The 25,577-nt window shown below is 35.4% G+C and overlaps 2 protein-coding genes across 2 annotated transcripts; one reads left to right on the top strand and one right to left on the bottom strand.

The window, feature by feature from the left end:
* Window positions 1-967: 967 nt before the first annotated feature.
* On the top strand, window positions 968-3,168 carry LOC133284661 (uncharacterized). Its single transcript, XM_061481729.1, has 3 exons — window positions 968-1,519; window positions 1,629-1,989; window positions 2,642-3,168. The coding sequence occupies exons 1-3, from the start codon at window positions 968-970 to the stop codon at window positions 3,166-3,168; spliced, it is 1,440 nt and encodes a 479-aa protein (XP_061337713.1).
* A 2,883-nt stretch (window positions 3,169-6,051) lies between these two features.
* Window positions 6,052-9,912, bottom strand: LOC133284666 (probable 2-oxoglutarate-dependent dioxygenase SLC1). Its single transcript, XM_061481734.1, has 4 exons — window positions 9,625-9,912; window positions 9,137-9,384; window positions 7,896-8,238; window positions 6,052-6,313 (listed from the first exon to the last, which is right to left on the bottom strand). Exons 1-4 carry the CDS (start codon window positions 9,910-9,912, stop codon window positions 6,062-6,064), a joined length of 1,131 nt encoding a protein of 376 aa, XP_061337718.1. The 3' UTR covers window positions 6,052-6,061.
* Between the last annotated feature and the right edge of the window lie 15,665 nt (window positions 9,913-25,577).

The raw sequence follows: 25,577 nt of genomic DNA on the forward strand, positions 1-25,577 counted from the left end.
CAAGAAGCCCCAACACTTGGAGGACTATGAGACTGACTGATGTCTCATTGGGCTGGGAAGTGGTAATAGAAGTACTTTAATTCACATGCTGTAATAAGAGACAATGGTTGATAATTGTAGGAAGGCCCATTATGAATAGGGCACTATAAAGACGTTAGTATCGTATGAATGAGATATGCATATTTTGAATGAATCTTCTTTCTACTTTTTCTTCTTTCGTTCTCTCTCATCCTCTTCTCTTCTAACAACCCCCTTAATTCGGAAATTTTGTAATTTCTCATTACAATTTGGTGCTCTCGTTGCTTACTCATCCTACCCGATCATGGCGGATAACACAAGAATGAGGGATTTAGCCCAGCGATTGGATGCTTTGGAACAACAAAACCATCGATTAGATCTACTAGAACAACAGCTGCGTTCTGCAGAACTGGTTCGGGAGCAGCAACACTTAGGACTCCAAGAGTCTAACGCTCACCTCCAGGAATCACACGCACAAATCCAATAGACATTGCAGTGGATACTTGATGCTCAAAACCAGGGAGCGTATTCTCACTCAGGAATTTTGGGATCTGGACTAAGTTCCAAATCTCACACCAATAATACAGATCTGGTTCCTTCTCACCCTCTTAAGCTTAACTTTCCACGATTTAATTCTAGTGATCCAACTTCATGGTTGTTTTCGGTGGATAGATATTGCCAATATTATAGAATCAGTAAAGAGGAACGTTTATTAATTGTTGCATTCCATCTAGATGACCCTGTAGCTTGCTGGTTTAGGGGACTGAGTGATGAAGGGTTACTACCCACTTGGGCTGCATTTGTCACAGCGCTACACAGACGCTTTGGGCCATCTGAATTCGATGAGCCCATAGGTGCCCTTGCTAAACTTCAGCAGTAAGGTTCTGTGGCTGAGTATAAATCTACATTTGAGGTTGCGGCCAGCAAGGTTCCTGGCCTCTCTGCCACTATGAAACGTGGGTTGTTTATTTCAGGACTTAAATCTCGCATTTGCCGTTTGGTTTTACCTCAAAGGCCAGGTGATTGGCATGAAGCGTTAGCTCTAGCTAAAGTTTTTGAAGACCAGCTTAGTGATGAAAAATCCATACGCCCTTGGACGGCTAAACCCCCTTTTTCTACATCCCATAATTCCCAATTTCCTTCATCGTCCCATACAAAACCCTTTCAACCTTTAGCCCTCCCAAACCCCAACTCCACAAAACCCATCCCAGTTATCCCCATTCGTCGTTTAAGTCAAGCAGAGATGCAAGTGAAAAGAGATAAGGGTCTATGTTTCAATTGTGATGAGAAATTTGTTTATGGCCACAAATGCAAGGCACGCGCTTCATTATTGTATTTAGAAGGACTTGAGGAGGATGAACCCCCTGATACTGGTGATCCAATTCCTGAAACAAATGCACACATAGAAGAGATTGAGGAGATTCCAGAAATCAGTTTTAATGCTTTATTTGGCACTTATTCCTCAAAGTCATTCAGGTTTGTTGGGCACTGTGATGGGCTAGTCGGTCCAAATCCTAATTGACGGTGACAACACACATAATTTTATCACTCCTAGAGTAGCTACTCACTTACTCCTTACATTGCTATCTATTCCACCATTTAATATGCAGGTGGGGAACGGTGACTCACTTACTTATTCAACCATGTGTCAATCGGTTCCTTTAGACATTCAAGGTCACCGATTCTATGTGGACTTATTTGTCTTGGAATTACAAGGGGCAGATATGGTATTAGGTGTCCAATGGCTATCAACTTTGGGACCTATTGTGACTGATTACCAAAAGCTGACAATGGACTTTGAATTTCAAGGGGTACACGTCATTCTTCAAGGAGAGCAACAGATTGCAGCAAGCTTGATTACTTCCTCTCAATTGCACAAATTAGTGGCTCAGAAGTCTCTAGAGTCTTGTATTATGTGCTTGTCTGCTGTGGCTGCACCACCAACTTCTGCCTCACTGAAACAGAATGACAGTGAGTAGAACCCAGAAGTCCAGACCTTATTGGACCAATACAAAGACGTCTTTGCTGCACCAAATTCCCTACCTCCAGATAGGCCCAATAACCATCGCATACCATTAATTCCTGATGCCAAACCTGTCCAGGTTCGACCATACAGATACCCGCATTTCCAAAAGAATGAGATAGAGAACCTGGTTGTCGACATGCTACAAAATGGGGTAATTCGTCCTAGCCAGTCTGATTTTAGTTCCCCGGTATTACTAGTCAAAAAAAAGGATGGGACATGGCGTTTTTGTGTGAACTATCGGGCTTTAAATGCTGTCACGGTGCAGGATAAATTTCCAATTCCTACTATTGATGAACTAATGGATGAATTATATGGTGCAACAATGTTTTCAAAACTCGATCTCAGATCTGGTTACCATCAGATCAAGATGCATGCCCCCATATATACATAAAACAGCATTTAGGACACACCATGGCCACTATGAATTTTTGGTTATGCCATTTGGGCTGTCCAATGCCCCATCTACATTCCAAGCAACCGTGAATCAAGTCTTCTCTGAATTCTTACGCAGATTACGGACTCATACACTGTTTGCCAAATTGTCCAAATGCTTGTTTGCTCAACCTTCTATACAATTCTTGGGCCACATTATTTCAGGCAACGGTGTAGCACCGAATCCTAGTAAGTTCAAAGCGATCTTAGAGTGGCCCATTCCAACCTCAGCTACTCAAGTCAGAGCCTTCCTGGGTCTCTCTGGCTACTATTGCCGGTTCATACGCCATTATGCTTCTATTGCCGCCCCATTGACTGACCTCTTGACAAAGGAAGGTTTTAGCTGGTCCTCAGCTGCTGAAGAGGCATTCACTAAGCTTAAAAAGTCGCTAACAACAGCACCTATTTTGGCTTTGCCAAATTTCAAAGAACTGTTCGTGGTGGAAACAGATGCTTACGGTATCGGAGTAGGTGCGGTTTTGCTTCAAAATAATCATCCTATTGCTTTCTATAGTAGGAAGTTGGCCCCCACTATGCGCACTAAGTCTACGTATATTCGCGAAATGTTCGGTATTACATCCGCAGTGGCTAAATGGAGACAGTACCTATTGGGGGTACCTTTTACCATCCGGACAGATCACAAGAGCTTGCACAACCTCATGAATCAAGTTGTTCAAACACCGGAGCAATAGTCCTTTTTGTCAAAGTTCTTGGGCTTCGATTACTCTATCACATACAAATCTGGTAAAACTAACGTTGTGGCAGATGCCTTGTCCAGGCATCCAGAAGGGGATTTCGACACTACAAAGCCCCATTTGTCTGCTATGAGTGGTCCCATTAGTGATTACAAAGCCCTACTACTACAGGAATTACAACAAGATTCCTACTGTAAGAACATATTACAAGATTTACAGACTGAACCGGCCAAATGGCCCACATGGAAAGTAAAAGACAGATTGATGTTCTTCCGCAGCCGCATCGTTCTCCCCATGAATTCCTCCATCATTCCCCACTTATTACATGATTTGCACACCTCGGTCCAAGGGGGTCACTCTGGTTTCACTGGTACTCTGCAATGCATTGCCAACAACTTTACCTAGAAAGGAATGAGGAAGACCATTCGTGAGTATGTGGCAAACTGTGAAATTTGTCAAAAGATAAAACCCCTCAATCACTCACCCTTCGGACTGTTAACACCTATCAAACCACCAGAAGAGACTTGGACTGACTTGAGTATGGATTTCATTACTCACCTACCCCTGTCTCATGGATCTTCAGCAATCCTTGTCATTATGGATCGCTTTTCCAAAGGTGCCCACTTTGTAGCCCTTCCACCACGTTATACCGCAGCAAAGATCGCACAGGTGTTCTAGGATTCGGTCGGAAGACTTCATGGCATTCCTCGATCCATCATCTCCGACCGTGATCCTTTATTTTTAAGCAATTTTTGGACCACACTCTTTCGCTTGCAAGGGACCACATTACGGTTCAGTTCAGCTTACCACCCTCAGTCCGATGGCCAAACAGAAAGGGTAAACAGATGTGTGGAACAATTTTTAAGGGCTTTTACCTTTGATAATCCATCTTCTTAGTCCAGATATTTGGCGTGGGCAGAGTATCATCATAACACGACTTTTAATAGTTCAACCGGCATGACTCCGTACCAGATTACGTTTGGCCGGCCACCTCCCAATCTACTGGTTTACACGCTGGGATCCTCCTCAAACGAGGCCGTGGACAACACCTTAGCCTTTCGAGCTTCCTTCCTCGCCACCGTGAAAGAAAATTTGGTGAGAGCTCAAACTCAAATGAAACATCAAGCTGACAAGAAACGTAAAGACAAGATTTTTACTATTGGAGAGCAAGTTTTACTCCGTTTGCAGCCTTATCGTCAGCTGTCCGTTCAGCGAAGATCGTCTTAGAAGTTCGCGCTGCGCTTTTATGGGCCCTTTGAAGTGCTGGAACGAGTTGGGCCGGTGGCTTACCGCCTAAAGCTTCCACCTTTGGCTCGCATCCACCCAGTGTTCCACGTATCCTTGTTGAGGCCCTTCAAATCGGATCGTCAGTACCAGATCCATGATCTACCACACGCTCCACGTGATAATCCGATGGCACATACGCCAGCAGCAATTGTGGGGAACCGGGAAGTATGGCGCAAAGGGACGAGGGTAGCACAAATTGTCATGCAGTGGCACGACTTACCCCCTGAGGACAGTACATGGGAAGATGAGGATTTAGTTTTGAATCAGGAACCACAACCTCACACGAAAACTACATCAGGGTTCAATCTCAAGGAAGGTGACCAGGGAAAACTGGGACAAGAAGACGACTCAAGGGGGGCCAAGACTCTAATGGGAGGAGAAGTATCATCTGAGGAACCCAAGCAATCTGATACAAACGAGGAGCTTCTGAACAAGGAGTTAATGGGTTGTGTTTACCCAAAGACTTTTCAGCTTCCCTCGTTTAACCAACAACCAATGCATGTGCCAGCTATACCTGCTGTAGACGCGCCTAGCTTTAATGAGGGCAGCTACTTCCCACCTACTCATCTGATCCACCTTTCACAAATATTAAGACCAGCTGTGCGGATTTTATTGGACCGCCACTTATCCTTGAGGACAAGGATTCGCTTGAACCAAAGGGGGATGTAACGGATCTCCCTAATGAATTGGGCCCAAGTAAACGGATCCGCAAGAAGCCTCAACACTTGGAGGACTATGAGACTGGCTGATGTCTCATTGGGCTGGGAAGTGGTAATAGAAGTACTTTATTTCACATGCTGTAATATGAGACAATGGTTGATAATTGTAGGAAGGCCCATTATGAATAGGGCACTATAAAGATGTTAGTATCGTATGAATGAGATATGCATATTTTGAATGAATCTTCTTTCTACTCTTTCTTCTCTCTTCTCTCTCATCTTCTTCTCTTCTAACAACCCCCTTAATTCTGAAATTATGTAATTTCTCATTACACATGCATAGTTTGGTCTTGATTAACGAACGATATATATTTATTCTGAGTAAGTAATTTACTTGTCCTATTTAGTATTTTATGGTTAATTAACTTGTGAGGAAGAGAAGGCGAGAGGAAGAAAATGTCCAAAAGAAGAGAGTACTACAAATTAATGCATGACAGCATATTATTCCGTGACAGTGTGAATATGAAGGAAAACTTCGGCGATCTAATATTAAATTTTGTTTAACAATAATTAACTAAGTACCATCCATATGTATCGAATTATATATGTTCCTTTACCTAGCTAATTATGTAGACCACGCTTTGCCAAAATTTTCTTTCAAGATATAGCAGAGGTAGGGACTTTCCAGGCTAGCATCTTTGCTCACGAGACTGATCACGAGTAAACATATATAAAAATAATACAGAAAAAAAGATAGCGAAAATCTAAGTCTGTGATATCAGTGACAATCAGAGTGGTCCAACCAAATTATGATTAATATGTTACATATATTTCTCCCCTAACAATTAATCAATTATTTGTGCGCAATGGCACTTCAATTCAATATATATATATATAGATATATTTTATTTTATTTTTTATTTTTATATTTTTGTTCGTTCTAGTCATGTAGAAGTCAATTTCCTAGAGTCAAGGAAATCTTTTCTCTTGGGCTCTGTGGTGGAGACGTAAGCAAGAAAAGTATCAAAATCGGTGTCTGCGTAACGTTTGGGATTGGCTTCATTAATGAGTTTGGGTGACGGTCTCACTGTGCAATTGAAAGGAAGGCTATGAAGTGAAGCCACCGATGTCCTACTCTTCACTGCATTCACCACAACCCTATGTAACACGCTCTTGTATTTCCCGTTGCTATATATCTGGCAAATCAAATAGAAGAATCAGCAGCAGCTTAAATACATAGAACCCGCAAATATCACTTTTTGACATGTGCATATATAGACTCAATATTTGTATTATTAATACTTTGGAAATTTAAGGGTGAATTAAAAGAAATAGACTATGTAATGATCACACAGAAGTAAAAAAAAAAATTCATAAATTCAACGCAATTTTTTGGTTGAGATATGTGGTTGAGTTTATTTTATCCTAATATGTATTTCCTACTTTGGCATAAGGGGGTGTTTGGTAGAAGAAAAAAAAAATTTTACTAGAAAAATACAATCATTAAAAATATGATGAGAAAATGAGTTTGGTAAGAAAGTTAAAAAAAAGTTATTTGGTAGGCTGAGATATTACTGAAAAAATTGGGTTAATTTTTCTGAATCTATGTTTGGTTGAAAATAAAATATTGATGAGAAAGTGGACTGAAAAGACGAAAATACCATCTTCCATCTGGTTTTTTTTTTAAGAGACTCCACTTTTCCCAAAAGTAAACCAGCGGCGTTTTCATCTCCAAATTTGTGCTCCATTTTTTGTTTTCCGAGCAAACGAAAATACCACCTTCCATTTGGTTTTTTGAAATAGTATTTTTCATCAAATTTTGCAAACAAAACATAATGGCTGGGTAAAGCATTTGCATGGTTAATTTTTTTTGAAACTTCTACCAAACATAGTTATGTTAAAATACCACTAGAAGTTGTCTGATTATCTCCATCAAAAATCTCTACCAAACACCCCCTAGATGTTTAGGCTCCTATTTGTTAAGTTTGAATTTAAATCCATAAATAATTACTGCAGTTTAGAGTTTTCAAAATTTACTCTCTTTTTTTTTTTTGTAATTGAATACATTATCATGGGTATAAATAGGTTAAGCTAGGTCAGACTTTAGTTTATATAGGTCAGATTTGTGTAAAAAACATTGAGTCTGGTCTGACCTATTAACCTGTGTAAACTCCAAATTACAAGTCTGGCTTGACCTATATTTAAAAAATAAAAGTCTTGGCCTAGGCCTATTAGTTTTTTTAAACCTATTAAACATTCAACAATTAAAAGAACAACTAAAATAATATTACTCTATTATTGAATTTTATTTAAAATAAATAATATGATATAGGCCGGCCTGTAGGCTTATAGACTGACATGTACAAAAAAGTCTATAGCCTGTTTTTTAAATAGATATTTTTAAAAGTATAGACCTGTTCTATTTTACTATTTGTAATAAGTTAAGTCTGACCTAATATAAGTTAGATCATAGGCCTCTGTAGACCGACTTAACCTATTTACACCCCTAATTATAACAAGTGCAGTAACAAAAATATAATAATAAATTTATTAGACATAACCATACATTGATGTCAAGTGTCAACTAAAACAAACTTTTTTTCTTTACCTTTGATTATGTGTGTTATTGCTATAGTCCTTATACCATCTCTTAAGTTCTAATAAAAGATATCATATACAATGGTTTGAAATTCTTATTAGACAATTAATGGTGGGCTCTCATGTTTCATGACATTAATATTTTTTTTTGTTGCAAAAATGGAAAATGAATTTGTGTACCTCTAGGTGATCACCAACGTTGACAACGAAGGCGTTGTTAATAGGATGAACAATGAACCATTTCCCTTGGAATTGGATCTGCAAACCCTCCACCTCATCTTGTAGTAGGAGTGTGAGGAGGCCATAATCAGAGTGAGGGGGTAACCCAAGGGTTAGGTCTGGTTCAGGGCATGGTGGGTAGAAATTGGCCACCATCATCTGGCTCCCATCTTCCAAGTCTTTCATAATATTGTCCTTTCCTTCTGCCTCGTTGGCTTCCGTTATTCCTAAGCTCTCTATGATGGCTTCCATTAACCTCAGGAATAAGTTTTTGGTTTCTTCCGCGTAGGTAGCCGCCACTTGCCTTCATTTAATGTAAATCAAGAATAAACACACTCACACATTGTATCTGACGAAAAAAATACCAAGAGAAATTTGTCCTTATCCTAGTGTTTATGTTATTAATATTTTTTTAGTTCTGGTTGTTCCACATATTTGAGTTTGACAAAATAATCTCTTTATAAAAATGCAACGGTGTAATTGTATACAATCAACTTTCATCCCTAATCTAGTAAGTCGAAAAAGTGTTATGCATCGAAATTTATCCTACTCAAAGGAAGCTTAAGAGAAAGGATATTATTTCATTTCAAGATACGATGGATGAGGAAGGATCCGTTTTTTTTTTTTTTTTTTAAATTATACTAAGTATGACCAGTCATATATTCTTGATTGAAGTATGATCGATCATACTTAGTGTAGTTTGTAAAAATTTGTAAAAAAAAAAATTGTAAATATAACCTTCCTTGTGATATGGATATATACAGCCACATTTCAAGGTTCAGTTATTTTACACGACCCTACTTTTCAAAACCCATGTTGTATAATTCTATCGGAGTCAATCTCGTTGGTATAAACTTAATACTTTTCCGTAGAAAAATTAAATAAAAAAAATATGTATACTTTTAAAGAATGTAAACTTAGATCATTTTAATACGAGAGACAAATATAAAGAGGTGTGAGTCTCACTGCAAAAAAAAATAAAGAAATGAGTCTTGCTTTTTTGTATTTATCTCTCTTTTAAACACACTTTTTCCAAATTAAATATGCCATTTATCAAATTAACAAGCAAGTATTAGTACATAATTTTAAAAATGTTGTCCACGTAGACAGAGGAAGAAAGGGAGAAAGTGGGAGAGTGAATTGATTAGTCAAATTAATTAAATATAGTATAGCTTAATTAATTAAGGTGAAAGAGTACATACCTAAAGTCCACGGGGGAAGAAGGCCAATGGGGTAGGAAATGAGGCAAGGGATGGCAGAGGAGTTTCAAGAAGTCCCTCCAACAGAACACGGTGTCTTTGGTTTGGCTGAAGCTAGTTCCATATCGAACCACTGCTTTCATATCAGTTGTCATGTACTTGGCTCTTTCCTCAAAAGGAAGATCAAAGAACCTTCCACTCACATCCATCATGCTCTTTATAATTTCATCTGAGATGCCATGGTTCACCAGCTGCATCAATCAAACAAATACAAACTTTCAATCACATCATTCTAAACAATAACTACTTTTTCTCATCTATCAAAGAGTCAACTCTACAAGCAAGCTTAAGTTTATTTTTGGACACTATTTTGCTGGTAAATTGTTTTATTTATTTATTTTATTTATATTCCTGGTCCTTCAACTACATGTATAGATTATAAAGTTTTAGAGCTTCATAAGTTCATAAAATTTATGTTGCCAGTTACTTACCTGAAAAAATCCGTACCGTTCACAAGCATTGGCTAAGGATTGAAGGGCTTGGGGTCTACTTGGACCAAGCAAATCAGAAAAATCAATGATGGGTAGCTCAAGATTTTGCTTAGCAACATTTGGATGTTCTGTATTTGTAACAGGTCGATCTGAAGCAGGAAGTATGTACTTTTTAGGTATCGTGTGAAGGCCACTTTCAACAAGCTGCTTCACCCCTTTCTGATATTGATTTCCTCGTGTATCATCATCACCACCACTTTGATCACTTACTGCCATTGCAGGAGACATGTTATACCCTGCATATGTAAATAAATTAAGAACATGTGCAAAACCAAAAAATTGAAAAATGAAAGAAAATGTGTATTATGCTCAAATTCATATAATATACTAAGTAAGTGCACAAACATATCAAAATGTGCTTTTTCATTGAGGATATTAGAAAAAAGAGCTGAATTAATTAGAGTTATATTCCCCACTACCTTGGTTGAGAAATATATAGATAATGAATGTTGGGGGAATAGGGTAGGAGGTGATGGGAAATGAGAAACCAAAGTTTGGATGGATGTTAATGTTGTGTTCATTTTGATGTATATATAGTGAAGGGAAGAGGAAAAGAGTGGGGTAGGGAACAGTAACAAGTTTTGAAGAAACCGTCTTCAGGTTTTTGAAGGAAGAGGACTGATTCTATAATATTCCATAAACAAATCCGTTGACAAATGTTCAGTCAGAAAAGGGAAGAGTGAGTAGGTTCGGGACTGATACAGAAGACCCCATCCATCGTCTTGTTCTGAAAACTTCCGTTAATTCAACTTGTGATGCATTAATATGTTGTCCCTTTCCTATGACCTACCTTTAGCTAGCTCTATACATTTTTTTCATGCCATATTATTTTGGGTTATATTAACAATTTTATTTTTACACACTTACAAACTATATTATGTCTGTAAGACATAATCTAGTTTGTAAAAGTTTATAAATATAACTTGAAGAAGGATTCGTTTACAAATTCTTTTTACAAATTTTTGTAAATTATACTATGTACTCCAGGAAAAACATAGTATAATCTAGTGTTCTCCCAGAAGAACATACTATAACATAGTATTCTCTCGGAAGAATATAATATAATTTGTAAGAGTCTATAAATAAAAAGTTTATAAATATAACCCTCCTCGTGTAACCTTCCCCTATTTTGATAACTGACTTTTGTGTTTTTTTTTTTCTTTTCTTTTTGGTTTTTCGGGGATGTACCTACTCGAGACTAATTCCCCTTGTGGTATAAAGCGCGATGATTTTACCATTGAACCCAAGTTACTTCGCCTAAGAAATTTTGTCTTACTCTTGGGTTAAGGTGCAAATTGTCACCATTAGTTAAGTACTCTTGGGTTCAATTAATTCACCCCTGGATTAATTCAAAGCAATCTAGAAGCCTTTACAGAGTAATTTTGAAGGCTTCCCCAATGAACTTTTCTGATAAATGAGAAGGGCAGAGGATGGAGGAAAAGAATAATTCAAATATTTTGTACTACTTTTTAATTTAATAAATAAAAAATAATTTGGAAAGAAAGTGTTTCTTTAAAAGAGAGAAATTCTTTTAGTGAACTATCATTATTCAATTAGAAGGATAAGGAAAAGGGCAACATATTTTATTTTGAAGGAAAGGAAAATATTTGCAATGAACTATGTTGCTCAACTATAAAATAATTACCTTGAACCAGCAATATATATGACTTATTTATTTTTTATCTTTTGGTTAGGAGGAAGCAATATGCCTTTTTAAGATAATATGACCTTTCTAGAGAACTAGATTTATAACTGGTGTACTTGATAGAGGAAGGAAAAAGAACCATTTTATGACTTTTTGGTTATTATTTACGACGGTTATATAATTAATTTTTTTATATTATTATATGGTTATATTTTTCCTTTATATATTATTTTTTATTGTTTATTTTTATTTTATTATATTTCCTTTTTATTTATTTTTCTCTTTTCTCTATCTTTTTTTTCATTTTCATTTTTTGTATTTTGTATTTTATATTTTTCCCCTTCTTGTCTCTCAATCACCATCCATCCTAACTAGTTTGAAATAAAGATATTATTGATGTATTCACCAAAAAAAAAAAATATTATTGATGTTAATGTTATACGACTACTTTGCCCTCCAACAATACAAAACTGATTGAGAAATAAATAAGAAAAATATATTTCTTTAAAATAAAAAAAAACGAATTGATAAGCACTATTACAAATCAATTGTGAAAATAAATTACCTTCACTTTGATAAGAGAATTTGTTTTTACTTACGGACTAAAAACATAAAAGGATTTTATTAAGATCTTTCTTTCTTTTTTTCTTTAATATTGTGAGTTATCCAGTTTCGGTCAATTTATACTCAAGCATATAAGCATTTTAATTTCCTTACCAAATATATATATATATATATATATATATATATATATATATATATATATATATAAGCATTTTAATTTCCTAGAGCCCTTAGATATACGTACAAGATTGAGAGTGTAACTTACACTGGTGTAAAAAATATATATATATATATATATATATATATATATATATATATATATATATATATATATATAAATTTAACATAGAGGGCTTATGGGGGTAGCCTTTTAATTCACCGTTTCTTTTTAAAAAATAAAATAAATTACAAGGGCATAGATTGAAAGCCTTTTTTTTAACAGAAAAAAAAAATTCAAAAGGCTAAAATGCTCAAGCACAAAAGTTCTTGAGCATAAAATAGCTTAAATCCATTCAATAATGCTTATTACACATTAGATGTATTTCATATATCTCATGTGAACTGACTGGTCGTAGGTTCGAATAGGCTTCTATCATGCATGAGTGGAAGGATTATTACTCAAGGTGAAATAATACTTATTCCATATTACTTGGGAACACATTTCCTCACATTAAGGATACGTAGCAAAAGCATATATATTGTATGTATATAGAAAATGATGTGAGGCCAGTTGCGATTAGATTGTGAAAGATGTAAGATGATATATGCATGATGCATCTCCCCTATCTTCAAAAAAAAAAAAAAAAAAAAAAAAACACACACACACACACACAAATATACCATATTTAAAGCTGTTCAAAACAGTGTTTTAAAACCCCGTCTCACTCCGGGTCACTGATTCCCTTTCTCTAATGGTTCGGGTTAGCAGTTAGATCCTACTTGCACGTTGACCCTCTCTAATTCCTAAATCCCCTAGTTGAACTCGTGACTCCCAGGTCAGAGGAGTCAAAGGGGTGAATGCATTTTTTTTTTAAAAAATTATACACGAAATAACATCGTTTAATGTGTAAAAAAATAAAAAATAAAAACTCGTTGCTGCTTAGATTTAGAATTAAATCTGAAATCTGAATCGTTTGTATTCTTCTCTTCCGATCTTCTCTCTTAGACCCAGACTCAGTCTCCCTGATCCGGTGATCTCCTCCACCGTGCTGGTTCTTCTATCCCCACCGTTAATTTGTCATGTCGCGCCTCTCTTCCATTATTCTCTATTGGGTAAGGGATCTCCTTTGACATACTGTAGTAGGTGCATAAAAAGGACAAGAAGGGTCTGAGTTTGTTGATATAACTTTTTTTTTTTTTTTGGAGGTCACAATTGATATAACTTTTTATTAACTCCATTGTAATATATTTTATACTTTGATAGTTTGATACTTTTATTAGCTTGTGAATATTGACTTGTGGATGTAATTGGTTGAATTATGTTAAGTTTATTTTGAATTTTTAATGATTGATGCTTTGATTTTTTTAAATTTTTCATATAGGTTATATATTTATATTTTTTTAATGTATAAAATCGGGTCAACAAAGTGACCCCGATACCCCTCGATTGATCCTGTGACCCCTAACCTCAGCCGAATTGATGACCGAACCAGGTTTTTAAACACTGGTTCAAACGTAACCTCGAAGGTTTCATCATTAATACCTCATCGGCTCATCGCTATCCATTTCTATTTGTGGGCCTTTTAAGCATGTATTGAGTGTTCGACTCTTTGGAGAGATTCATCCTACGTACGCATAACTTGTCTTTTCTTTTCTTTTTTCAATGAAGCATAACTTGTTGTCTTCCATCTTATTTGAGGGGCAATATTCTTTTCATCTTCAAAACACTACGAGAAAAAATCTTATTAGTGTCGCAAATTTCGTCATTACATATGAAATTTCGTCTCAAATTTCTGAGTCGCAAATTTATTTGTGACGAAATTTGATTATTTGTGTCGAAAATTGTCATTTGTGACAAAATTTGTGACGAAAATTTTTGTCACAAATAAACTTTTTTCTTGTAGTGAAATGTGAATCCATTAACTAGTTTCATACACACCTAGGTCCTCCACATATCATACCTTAAGAGACCCATAAATAAAAGAAGTTCTAATAATAAATCGTGAAACGATAGCACATGTCAATATATCAAATAACTATAAAATTGCTCAGTAATTGAATTGTAGTGTAACATATATCACCATTATGAATTACAATACGCCAATCTTTTGTATGATTCAAAACAACTTGTGTATGTGATTCTGTAGCTAAATATATATCACTTGTCGTCTATATGGTTTGGAATATTTTATATACTACTGTTACGTATTGGTTGTCTGTTTCATCAGCAGATTAATTTATGTAAAAATAATGTTAAATTTGCACACCATTTTTTTTGTACAATCTGATATAACTTAATTTTTAGATAATAAAATAAGAAAACACACATTTTAATATATTTTATTTTTGACTCATAAAAGGGTGTAAAATGATGTAACAATTGTCGTGTCCAAATTAATAACAAAATTGTTTATTTAACCATTTGCATCCTATACCATAAACTAGTCGTTTTCTTTCTTTTGTGTGTACCCATATTCTATTTTACTCTTTTCTTCTATTCACGTGAAATATTCCCAATTGGGAAGTGCAAAGCTGAAGATATTAACAACAAAATTGTTTATTTAACCATTTGTGCATCTACCATAAACTTGTCCTTTTCTTTCTTTTGGATGTATCCATTTTTTACTCTTTTCTTTTATTCACGTGAAATATTCCCAATTGGGAAGGATAGAATTGAATAATTAAATTAATGACTAAATATAAGCACCAATTTTGTTTTTGGTATAAACGTGTAAGCTCAAATAGTGATCTTATATACATTCATGTACTTCACTTCTGCCGTCAAGCTAGTCCAGGGTTTACAAAAGGCTGTCTTTATAAAGACAAGTAAAATTACTAGGAGAAAACTTCGTAACTTAATTGGCACTAATATTTTTATTTAAATAAGAAAATCTTTTATCGTCTATTAGCCTATTAAAAAAAAAGAGTAAATATCTTTTTTGTCCCTGCCAAATTTCACGAAGTCCTTTTTGTTCCCCCGCAATAAAAAAGGCTATTTTCGGTCCTTGCGTTTTAAAAAAATGTGTCACGTTAGTCCTTCTATTAGTTGGCATCCAACGGCTAAACTAACGGAGAACACATGGAACATTAGTGAGCTGAGTCACTTTAATCACAAGCCACGTTGGAGTGTTGAACGACGTCGTTGTCAATGGTAACCATCTGTAATTAGAAGCGGACGACGTTGTTTCTGTACAGGAGACATCCTCCACCTTGGTCATAATTGATTTGACACACTCACACAACAATTAACTTCTACATAGCCCCCTTTTGCTTTGCTCGTAAGCTACATTTCCGGTGAAGGTTGTGAGGAACGGTGGTTTGTGGGTCAACGTCTCCTCTGCACTTGCAAGGATTTGGAAGTCGGCTGGTTGTTTGGTGGTACATCAGAAATACGGTTGTGAGTGTGGACTGGTTCGAACAAGGTACATGCAACAACTCACTTGTTTATTATCTGTGGTCTCCCTTGTCAATGGGTCATTGATTTATATTTAATGTGGTCCCTCATGTGTGGTCCCTGCTAAAGATATTGTTAGGGTTTTAAAAGTACAGAACTTGTTGCATGTGGTCCCCTTTGGTGTATTATATTTGCTATCTGTAGTGTTTTGTGGACCCAAGTGTTGGGTAAATCGACTGCATGGCCATTTCAAAAAGCATTATGTTTTTGTTTGTTAGCACATTTTTTTGTTTGTTTGTCCCTGAGTGTTACAGTAATATAGTAAAGGTTTAGTGTGGTTTGACAAGGCAGTTGTAGTGTGAAGTCAAAATGATTGGTTATATGCTACTGTAAAATAATGCAATGGTAGTGTAAAATATGTTTGGGTTCTGTTTTGTTTTTTTACAAATGGATCAATATATAGTGATAAGATATCATCATGGGGGTGTGTTGGTGAGGAATGATGAAGGGGAGCTTACTTATGTAAATAGACTAGTGGATGATTTACCTGAGATGGATGTTGATTATGTCAACCTTCATGACCTTGAAACTCTGTTCAAGGGGTATGGATATAAAAAATGTAGACAGATGTGGTGGCTTAAGCCTAATGAGAGTGATTTAGAGGTAGGTTTAAGACTTCTTGATAAGGACTCAGACATTGTGGAAATGGTTAAGGCTGCCTTAGCTAATGGGAACAAGGTAGATATTTATTTCGAAGATTGCATTACAGTTCCTGACATTGTAGCACCTGCACCTGCAGAAGGGAGTGATGGGTTAGAGTGTGAAAGTGGTGATGAGGAAGGGTGTTAGCTTATTCAGTTGGCAGTGCAAGTGACTTGCATATGACTTCTGCTGATGAATATGAAGAGGGAGATGGCAATGGACTGTCCAGTGATTATATGACAGTGTAGAAGATGAGCCATATAAGCCTCCTCCACCGGGTTATGACTTATAAGGACCAAACAGAGGATGAAGAGGATGAGCCATATAAGTCTGGAAAAAAAAACATGAATTAAAGAAGAAAAAAAAGATGTTAACCAGCATGACAGGGAACAAAACTTGGAAGAGGATGACCAGAATATGTCATTTGAAGAGCATGGGTATGGATATAATTCTGAAGAGCTGAAGACTCATCCTTCAAGTGGTGATGAGGAGGTTGAAAGGCCTGTGTTTTCGAAGTTTAATGCAGAGAATACATTTGGTCATGTCCAACTAGAGCTTGGAATGGAGTTTGTCAATTTAGACCAATTTAAAAATGGTGTGAAAGACTACAATATTAGTCTTGGGAGACAATTTAAGTGGGTTAAAAATGACAAGGTAAGAGCAAGGGCCAAATGCTCTAATGAAGACTGTGATTGGATGATATATTGTGCTTGGAAAAACAAATTGAATAGTTTCCAAGTGAAGACATTCAATGATTCACATTCTTGCTACAGAATTTTCAAAAATAAAAGGGCCTGCAAAGATTGGGTTGCAAAAAAAAATTAGAGAAAAGGCTGGTCACACAGCCCAACATGACAAGAGTTGAAGCTTATGAGCATTTAACAGAGGAATACAAGGTCCATGTACATCTCAAGAAAGTTAGCAAGGCACTTCACAAAAGCCAAAGGCAGAATTGAAGGTTGTGAGAAGGAACAGTATGCAAAGTTAAGGGACTACCTAGCAGAGCTTTTGAGAAGCAATCCTGGCTCCACTTGCCAGATGCAAGTAATACCACAGCCTGTCCCTGAAAGGCCACCAATATTTTATAAACTGTATATATGTCTCGATGCCTGTAAGAAAGGGTTCAAAGCTGGTTGTAGGCCATTGATTGGCCTGGATGGTTGTTTCTTAAAAGGATACTATGGGGACAGTTGTTGAGTGCAGTGTGAGAGGATGCAAGCAAGAGCTTTTATGTCATTGCTTATACAGTGGTGGACAGTGAGACCAAAGAAAACTGGAAATGGTTTCTGAACTTGTTACAAGAGGACATTGGTAATCATGCAGTCCACAGTTGGAACTTCATTTCTGATCAGCAAAAGGTATGTTTTCTGAAACTTTCTTTGGTTTTATATGGTTAATATATAATATGATATTAGTTAAAGGTGACTGTCTTGCTTGATATATGTATGCAGGGTTTGATACCAGCTTTGTAGGAGATGATGCTTGGTGCACACCATAGGTTTTGTGTGCAGCATGTGTAGAAAATTTCATAAAGAAGTGGAAGGATAAGGCCATTAGGGGAATTATTTGGGAGTGTGCAAGATGCACTACTGTACATCAATTCCAGAGAGCTATGCAGAGATTGGAAGATTTAAATGAAGATGCTTGGTCATATATACACAAGATTGATCCCTCCTACTGGGTGAAGGCCTATTTTAGTCACTAGCCCAAGTGTGACAACATTACAAACAGCATGGCAGAGATTTGGAATGCGAAAATTGTAGGATATAGGTCCAAGCCCATAATCAGTCTATGTGAAGAACTAAGGTGTTACATCATGAGGAGGATGGCAGCACATCAAAGAATTCTTGGAACAGTTAAGGGTAAAATTGCCCCTGCACAAAAGAAGAAGCTTGATCAGTTGAAGGTCCTAAGCAATTCCTGGACTCCTACATGGACAGGGAATTTGAATCAAGACATATATGAAGTTAGTAGGAAGGGTGAAAGGGTTGGAGTAAATTTAACATATAAAACATGTGCATGCAATGTCTGGCAGCTGACTGGACTGCCATACGAGCATGCAATTGCAGCAATATGCCACAAGAATGAACCTGCTGAGAATTATGTGCATCAATAGCTGACAGTGAATGTTTTGCATGCCACTTATGCACACACATTAAACGTTGTCAATTTTGACAAGTATTGGCCTACCTCAACAGAGCCTAAACCTATTCCTCCACCATTGAAAAGGCCAATTGGCCGTCCCAAGAAACACGGGAAAAAGGATCTAAGTGAGGAACATGGTAGCAATACCAAAAGAGTGAAAAAGACATATGCTGCTAAATGTCCTAAATGTGGTCAGGTTGGTCACTATGCAAAGACATGTAAGGGACCAGCATCAAGTAAGAAAGGGAAGAGACCAGCAGCTCCTTCAACTCCAGTCACTGTCAATATTCCATCCAGACCTGAAGAAGAGATACCTCTCAGTTAAGGAGGACCTACAGTAGCAAATTATCAGGCAGCTGAAGAATCATTTAGAGGCAGCAGCCCACCACCTTCTGCCCTACCACCAGCTGAAGTTTTGTCCAATGAAACTCTCAATGCAACAAGCAGTGGCACAAGGACCAGGCTAATGGCCTTCATGTCCACACCTGGATATAGGCCACCAAGGCCAGCTTCAAGGAAATGAATTGTAGGTTCAGTGTTTTTTGTAAAGGCAGCACTGGAATCGTAGGCAATTTTTTGTATGGTTGGCCATTATGAATTGTAGGCCCACATTTTTTTGTATTCAAGGCCATTAGGTTAATTACAAAATGTTTTGTATTACATTTGACAGACCCTCTTTTTGTTTTTAGTCAGTAATCATGACTTAGTCGTGTGGATACAGTTTGATGGATGGGTTCTGAATTGTAAATGCCTTCTAATTTATATAATGAATGCATATTGTGGATACAGTTTGATGGATACAGTAATCATGATTTATATAATGGGTTCTGATTTATATAATGAATTGTAAATGGGTTCTGCATTGTAAGATGGTATTACAATCTGATGTCTATTGAAGTTAGTTGCAGTTTCTGTTTATAGTCCTTAGTTAGTTAATCAGTTTATCAAGCTTTTTGTATAGCTTTCTTTCCCATTGTTTATAGTCCTTAGTTAGTTGCATTGTAACCAAGCTTTCTGTTTACATTAGAACATGGTATTACATGTACTATATATTTGAGCTTGTAAGTCACTGATACAATAAGATTCATAATATGAAATTCAGTCAAATTCGCTTTGATAAGAACAACAAATCCTTGAAAGAGTTTGGTCCGTTAAGTTTGTACTTTCCAAAAGGATCCTGTATGTTTGTACTTTCCAAAAGGATCTTTAAAGTCAGAAAGTAATAACTCAACCCATTTGCTCTATCTTTTTGGCACTATTAACAAATGTTGCAAATTTCACAACAGATTTAATACTCATCATAGTTTGTTTTATATATGACAGAATATATTGGTTCCATGCATGATTAACCTGCACAGGGTTCCATAAATTAGATTTATTTTAATGCCTTCATGCATGATTTATTTCCATAATATCAATTGGGCTTGCTGTACGAATCACAGGGTGCTTAAAAAGCACTTCATGTCATATGCCTGTTGTCTTAAAAATCAACATGGACAAATTCATCCTTCATGTAGTTATGTGACAATTGTGATTAAAGTACCTCAACCCGTGCAAAGTTTGAGCACACACAGAAAGCAAAAATAATACGAATTGAAACCAAAAAAGGAAAGTCATGCTAATCAACCTTCTCATTCATTTATAATAGTACTCATTACATAGATGCATTTCAGCCAAATTACACAAGGTACACTTTCTTCCTATATTCCTCTAATTCCAACATAAATACATATGATGACCAAACCAACAATGATAGCACCTAAGACTCTAGCTACCCTACAAATATGCCTATATTCCTTCTCCATCCTATCTAACTCTGAATACATCTTTAGTGAGAGTTCCTTCATCTTTCTTTCCAGGTCCTTCATCTTTCCTTCTTGCTCATTCAACTTAACATGTAATTGGTCACTCAACTTCATGTCCACATACTTCAACTTGAACTCCATCTCAGCTACATCCAACTCAAGCTTGTTTATTCTTTCTTCTTCTAGCTCCATCCTTTCGTTACATGCATCATCCACCCATCTAAAAAAATCACAATATGGCTTCCTCTCCTGCCACCAAAGGAAACAAGTTGCACATAAGTTTGAACTTGAATCAAAACAGATTGCAATCTCATACCTTGAAATTTGGACACCCAAAGAATGCTCTGTTTGGGTTTCTGTCAGTCTTGGAGGTATTGACAATAGTTGGCCTCCCACATTTACACCCTCGACCACCATTCTTTGCAAAAGATGAACCACCAACTAAAGAGCTTCCACTCAAGCCCCATTTGCCAGAAGAAACACTCATCTTCTCCAAGTACACTGTGGGTTAACTTATACCTTAATTGTTTGCTTTTGAACTGAGCCTACAATGTGATATAGATTTGGGGAAATTTTACCCCTGCAAATTTTAAGGGTTCTGCCTCTCAATTGGGATGACGAACGTTGATGGTTACCTTCTGATATTGACAACGACGTCGTTCAACACTCCAACGTGGCTTGTGATTAAAGTGACTCAGCTCACCAACGTTCCACGTGTGCCCCGTTAGTTTGGCCGTTGGATACCAACTAACAGAAGGACTAACGTGGAACATTTTTTTAAAACGCGAGGACCGAAAATAGCCTTTTTTATTTCGAGGAACCAAAAAGGGCTTCGTGGAATTTGTCAGGGACCAAAAATGGTATTTACTATAAAAAAACACGAACAAATATTCATATTATACTACCACCCCTAAAATAACCAATCTTTCTCTCTACTGAATTATTTTCATTGTTTGCCACTCTTTTTAAAGCTGAACTGAACTCGTCGATTCAGATAAATTAAAAGCTGCAGTCAGTCCAACCATGCAATCCTTAAAAATCATAAACTAAAAAAATAGGGATTTGAACCGGTAAATTAGTAGTGAATGAATAGAACCATATGAATTACTATTTTGGCCTTGCTCGTTTAACTGCCCTGATTTTTTATAAAATAAAAAAGAAAAAATATTTCTCTAGTCACTATAGATAAAGTTATTTTCAGTAAACTCAAAACGACGTCGTTTTGAGGTTATAAAATTAAAATATCACAATGATAAAGACTAATATATGTAACCCTACAATATATTAAAATTACAAAAATACCTTGATTTCCGCTCCAAAACGACATTTTGGGCTTACCGGAGATATCTTATCTTCATTGACTGGAGAAATTCTTTACCCATAAAAAAGTAAATAAACAAATTTGTTGCTAAAAATGCATTATTGTTTGGCTCTTAATTTATTATTATAATTCAGCATCACCCTTATTAATTAACTTGTACAATTTAGGACAAATAGAAATTGTATCGCATAAAAAAATGATTTGGTTTCTACCAGTGGCGAATTCAAAAAATATTATTTATATTCGCACATTTAGTGACGGGGTTCTGCCCCAAAAAAAAATTTTAAGGAAAGTTTTTTAAAAAAAATAGGAGAATTGATGCAAAAAGCTGAATTATAATCAAATTAGTATTTAAAAAGCTTCACAACACATGGCTCGTTTGAAGAGAAAACAAAATGAAAAACCTGAAAGGGGCAGAATTGATGCAAAGGTGGTTGTAGGACAATACATTCTAATCATTTCGGTGAACAATGCTATCCAATGGGATATCAAAGACCTTGGCCTTCAGCTGATAGTTCTTCAAGTAGTTGCACAGAGGAACTAATTAAGAAAGTGATTAATTAGGAGAGTCTGGTTAAACAAAATCTATTGCCAGACAAAAACATTGAAGGATTGGATTCAGCATAAATATTTTAGGACTTTATAACTGCACTTGCACACAGTGGCATAAGTGTAAGTCCGCCAATGGTTCCAACTTGTAATAAAAACCTTTTCCTTTTTTTTATCTCTTCTATTTTACTTATTTGATGTAGGATTAATATAGAATGAGAAGTTTTATCTATTTAAGAATTTTTTTTAAAATTATTAATATGAGACTATATATATAAAGAGAACTAATATATATATATATATATATATATATATATATATATATATATATATATGATTTTATGTTTGTTATGTTACATGATATAGCATACATTTTCCACACACACAATTAAGAAGAGAGAGGAGAGAGAAGAAAGAAGAGAGAGAAATCAAGGGATGGGATCCACATAAAATTGTGTGTGTAGGAAATTTATGTTACATCATGTAATATAACAAACATAAAACCCATATATATATATATATGTGTGTGTGTGTATATATGGATAAGATCCTTTGACATCAGAGTTAAATTTTGAAATTTGACACCAAATCCTAACCTTTAATTTTCGTCAATCATCGGTTATCATTTATTGGGAATCAAACTATTTAATTAATATTAATTACCAATAAATGATAACCGTTAATTGGCGGAAATTAACGGATATGTACGGGTTCATTTTTCCTGCAGTCTTATCTACATTGAACTCAAAATGACGTTATTTTGGGGTGAAAATAAAGGTATTTTTATAATTATAATTTATTCAGGGTTATAACAGTCTTTTTCATTATAATTGTTTAACCTAAATGATGTTGTTTAAGGAGTGAATGTAGATAACTTTTTTATAGTAATTATAGAAATATTAAAGCTTATATATATATATATATATATATATATATATATATATATATATATATATATATATATATATATATGGGCTTATCGTTTCTCAAGCTGCTTGAGATAATCTTATCTCCGGCTACTAAACCGTACAAAGATGGATCAATGGTGATAAAGGAAGAGAGAGAAAAAAGAAATCATAACCATTCAAAGGTGAATCAATTAATGTAAGTAAATAAATAAACAAAACTACGTAGTTTTGAGGTAGCCGGAGATAAACTTATCTCAAGCTGCTTGAGAAATGTTTTTCCTATATATATATATATATATATATATATATATATATATATATATATATATAGGGGAAAACATGTTTAATTCCAAATAATGATAACAGTTGATTGGCGAAAATTAACGGTTAGAATTTGGTGTGAAATTTCAAAATTTGATCAAAAAGATCATATTCCATATATATACACTACAATAAAATGGGTAAATACCGACGGTTTATCTGAGGCGGTTTCAGCTAAGCCGCCTCCAAATATCATATAAAGGCGGTTGTGAAGGCGAATGAACAAATTGCCTTAATATTGAATAAATTCTAAGGTAGTTATCTTAAAACCGCCTTCAAATTAGACATCTAGAGGCAGTTGTAGAGGCGTTTTTCAAGTTCGCATCAAAAGTAATGATATACCGAGGCGGATATGTCAAACCGCGTCCTTGTTATCAATTAGAGGCGGTTTCAGAGGCGTTTTTTAGGTTTTATATATACTCATATAGAGGCGGTTTTGAAGGCGGTTTTTTTTAACATAAATATTTATAGTTCATGTTTATATTGTAATTATATATCTATTTCATATTTTTTACCATATTTTTCCCATTTCATATTTATGTAATTGAAAATTGACACAACATAATTATCTCGTGTTATTTACTCGTAAGTTTAGTTGCTTTGATTCAAAAGTTACTATGTTTAATTTATAAAATTAATTTTAAAAAAATAATTTTCCTTACAATTTAAGTTTAGAGCTATTTATCATTTGGGTGTAGTACTAAGGAAGATCTTTTAACTAAATAAACTATTTGGAAGTTAAAAATAAAATTCTTTTTTAATGTATAAAATCTTTAAAAATCATATGCGAAAACAAATCATGGGGGCAAAATTAGTTGTGGTAGATGTTGTGGCCGAAGCGGTTAGGCCGATGGTGCATGGTTTTGGGGGCCGGGGTGGCAGCAACAATGATGACGTATAGGTGGTGGGAGGTTGGTAGTCTATGAAGCACCTACTCCGACACGACATTTTCGATACGTTCCCAATACGTTCTCGATACGACCATTAATTTGCCGATACGATACAATACGTTTTCGATACGTGTATCAGATATGTTGGGAAAAAAATTCAAAGTATCGGTGCTTCATAGGTGGTAGTGACGATGGTGGCGGCGATGATGATGTGGTGGTGGGGTCAAGGTGGGATGGTAACAGTGACAATATGGTGGTGGCGACTGTGGCAAAGACAGTGGTAGTATAGTGTTGGCAATAAGATTGGTTGGGTTGGGATAAATTTGGAGTTGAAAAAAAACTCATCCGAACGAGTTTATATTTACCTAGGTGGGATGAATATTTGTTAATATGCATTACAATTTTTAAATCATTCGTAGATGAATATAATATAGTTTATGTAAATCTTTGTTGATATGCAATAGAGTTTTTAAATTTAACCCATGAATAATATATGTGTGTGTGTGTGTGTATGTGTGTGAAGCAGATTCCATGCATATGAAGCAAATCAACAAGCATAGATAACCAAACAAACAAAGAAACCAACAAAAGAAAAACGATTCTTGGAAACTGGATTGATTTACATGAACTGAGCGAACAACGAACCCTTCCCGTCTTGCATATTCATCATAAAAATACTTAGCAGAATCTTCATTCAGTTTTCCATGTATCGGAGGTTATTTGAATTTTGAATTTAATGTAATAGGAGTTGATTGTGATTTGTATTTAATAGGAGCTGATTGTGTTTTGTATTTAATAGGACGCAATCAGCTCCTATTAAATACAAATCGTAATCAACTCCTATTACATTAGATTCAAAATTCAAATAACCTCCAATACCGTATTTGTCTCATTCAATCAATGCTTTCACGCTCATTTGGGATATTTAATAGATTAAATATAAGTGTTAATCGACTAAATCAATTAAGAGGGATATTTAATTGATTAAGAGGGAGATTTAATCGATTAAATCTTCAAGTCAACCATTTTTTCAAATTTTGACAATTTAATCGATTAAAGAGGGGCAGATTGGTAAATAGTTTTGTAATTTTCAATTTTAAAAAACGGAATACATATTTGATTTATGATTTAAATTAAAAAATCTAAAAAATTATTATTAATTAGGAAAATAAAAAAAAATTGATTATACTAAATTTTTTTTGCCGCGATTCGAACCCGCACCAACGTTGTTGAGCGTTTGCGAGTAAACCACCAATCCAACTTTAGATTGCAATATCGAGTTACAATATTTGTTTGTTATTTAAAACATTGTCCTTTCACTTTCATTGGGTGGACTTGTTTCCCTCCTTGCAAAAATTGTTTTAAGTATATTGCAATATTGTCGACTCTTAAACTTGAAAGTAGTGATGTTTAAGTATATTCTCTTCTCTCTGAATTTGCCCTAACGCTTTTTGTTGAAGGACCTCAAGGCCAAGCTTGCCTTGCTCCCT

The sequence above is a fragment of the Gastrolobium bilobum genome, unplaced genomic scaffold (assembly GCF_033153095.1).
Source record: "Gastrolobium bilobum isolate Gb01-03AN ecotype WA unplaced genomic scaffold, APGP_CSIRO_Gbil_v1 utg8088, whole genome shotgun sequence".
Lineage (NCBI taxonomy): Eukaryota > Viridiplantae > Streptophyta > Magnoliopsida > Fabales > Fabaceae > Gastrolobium > Gastrolobium bilobum.

Excerpts from the sequence above, each read along its gene's own strand:
- LOC133284666 (XM_061481734.1), bottom strand. The coding sequence starts at position 9,912 with ATGTCTCCTGCAATGGCAGTAAGTGATCAAAGTGGTGGTGATGATGAT. Across the intron at positions 9,385-9,624 it reads AACGGTACGGATTTTTTCAG|CTGGTGAACCATGGCATCTC; the intron begins GTAAGTAACTGG and ends TGATTGATGCAG. Across the intron at positions 8,239-9,136 it reads TCTTCCCCCGTGGACTTTAG|GCAAGTGGCGGCTACCTACG; the intron begins GTATGTACTCTT and ends CATTAAATGAAG.
- LOC133284661 (XM_061481729.1), top strand. The coding sequence starts at position 968 with ATGAAACGTGGGTTGTTTATTTCAGGACTTAAATCTCGCATTTGCCGT. Across the intron at positions 1,520-1,628 it reads TTGGGCACTGTGATGGGCTA|GTGGGGAACGGTGACTCACT; the intron begins GTCGGTCCAAAT and ends TTTAATATGCAG. Across the intron at positions 1,990-2,641 it reads CTCACTGAAACAGAATGACA|GCAACGGTGTAGCACCGAAT; the intron begins GTGAGTAGAACC and ends ACATTATTTCAG.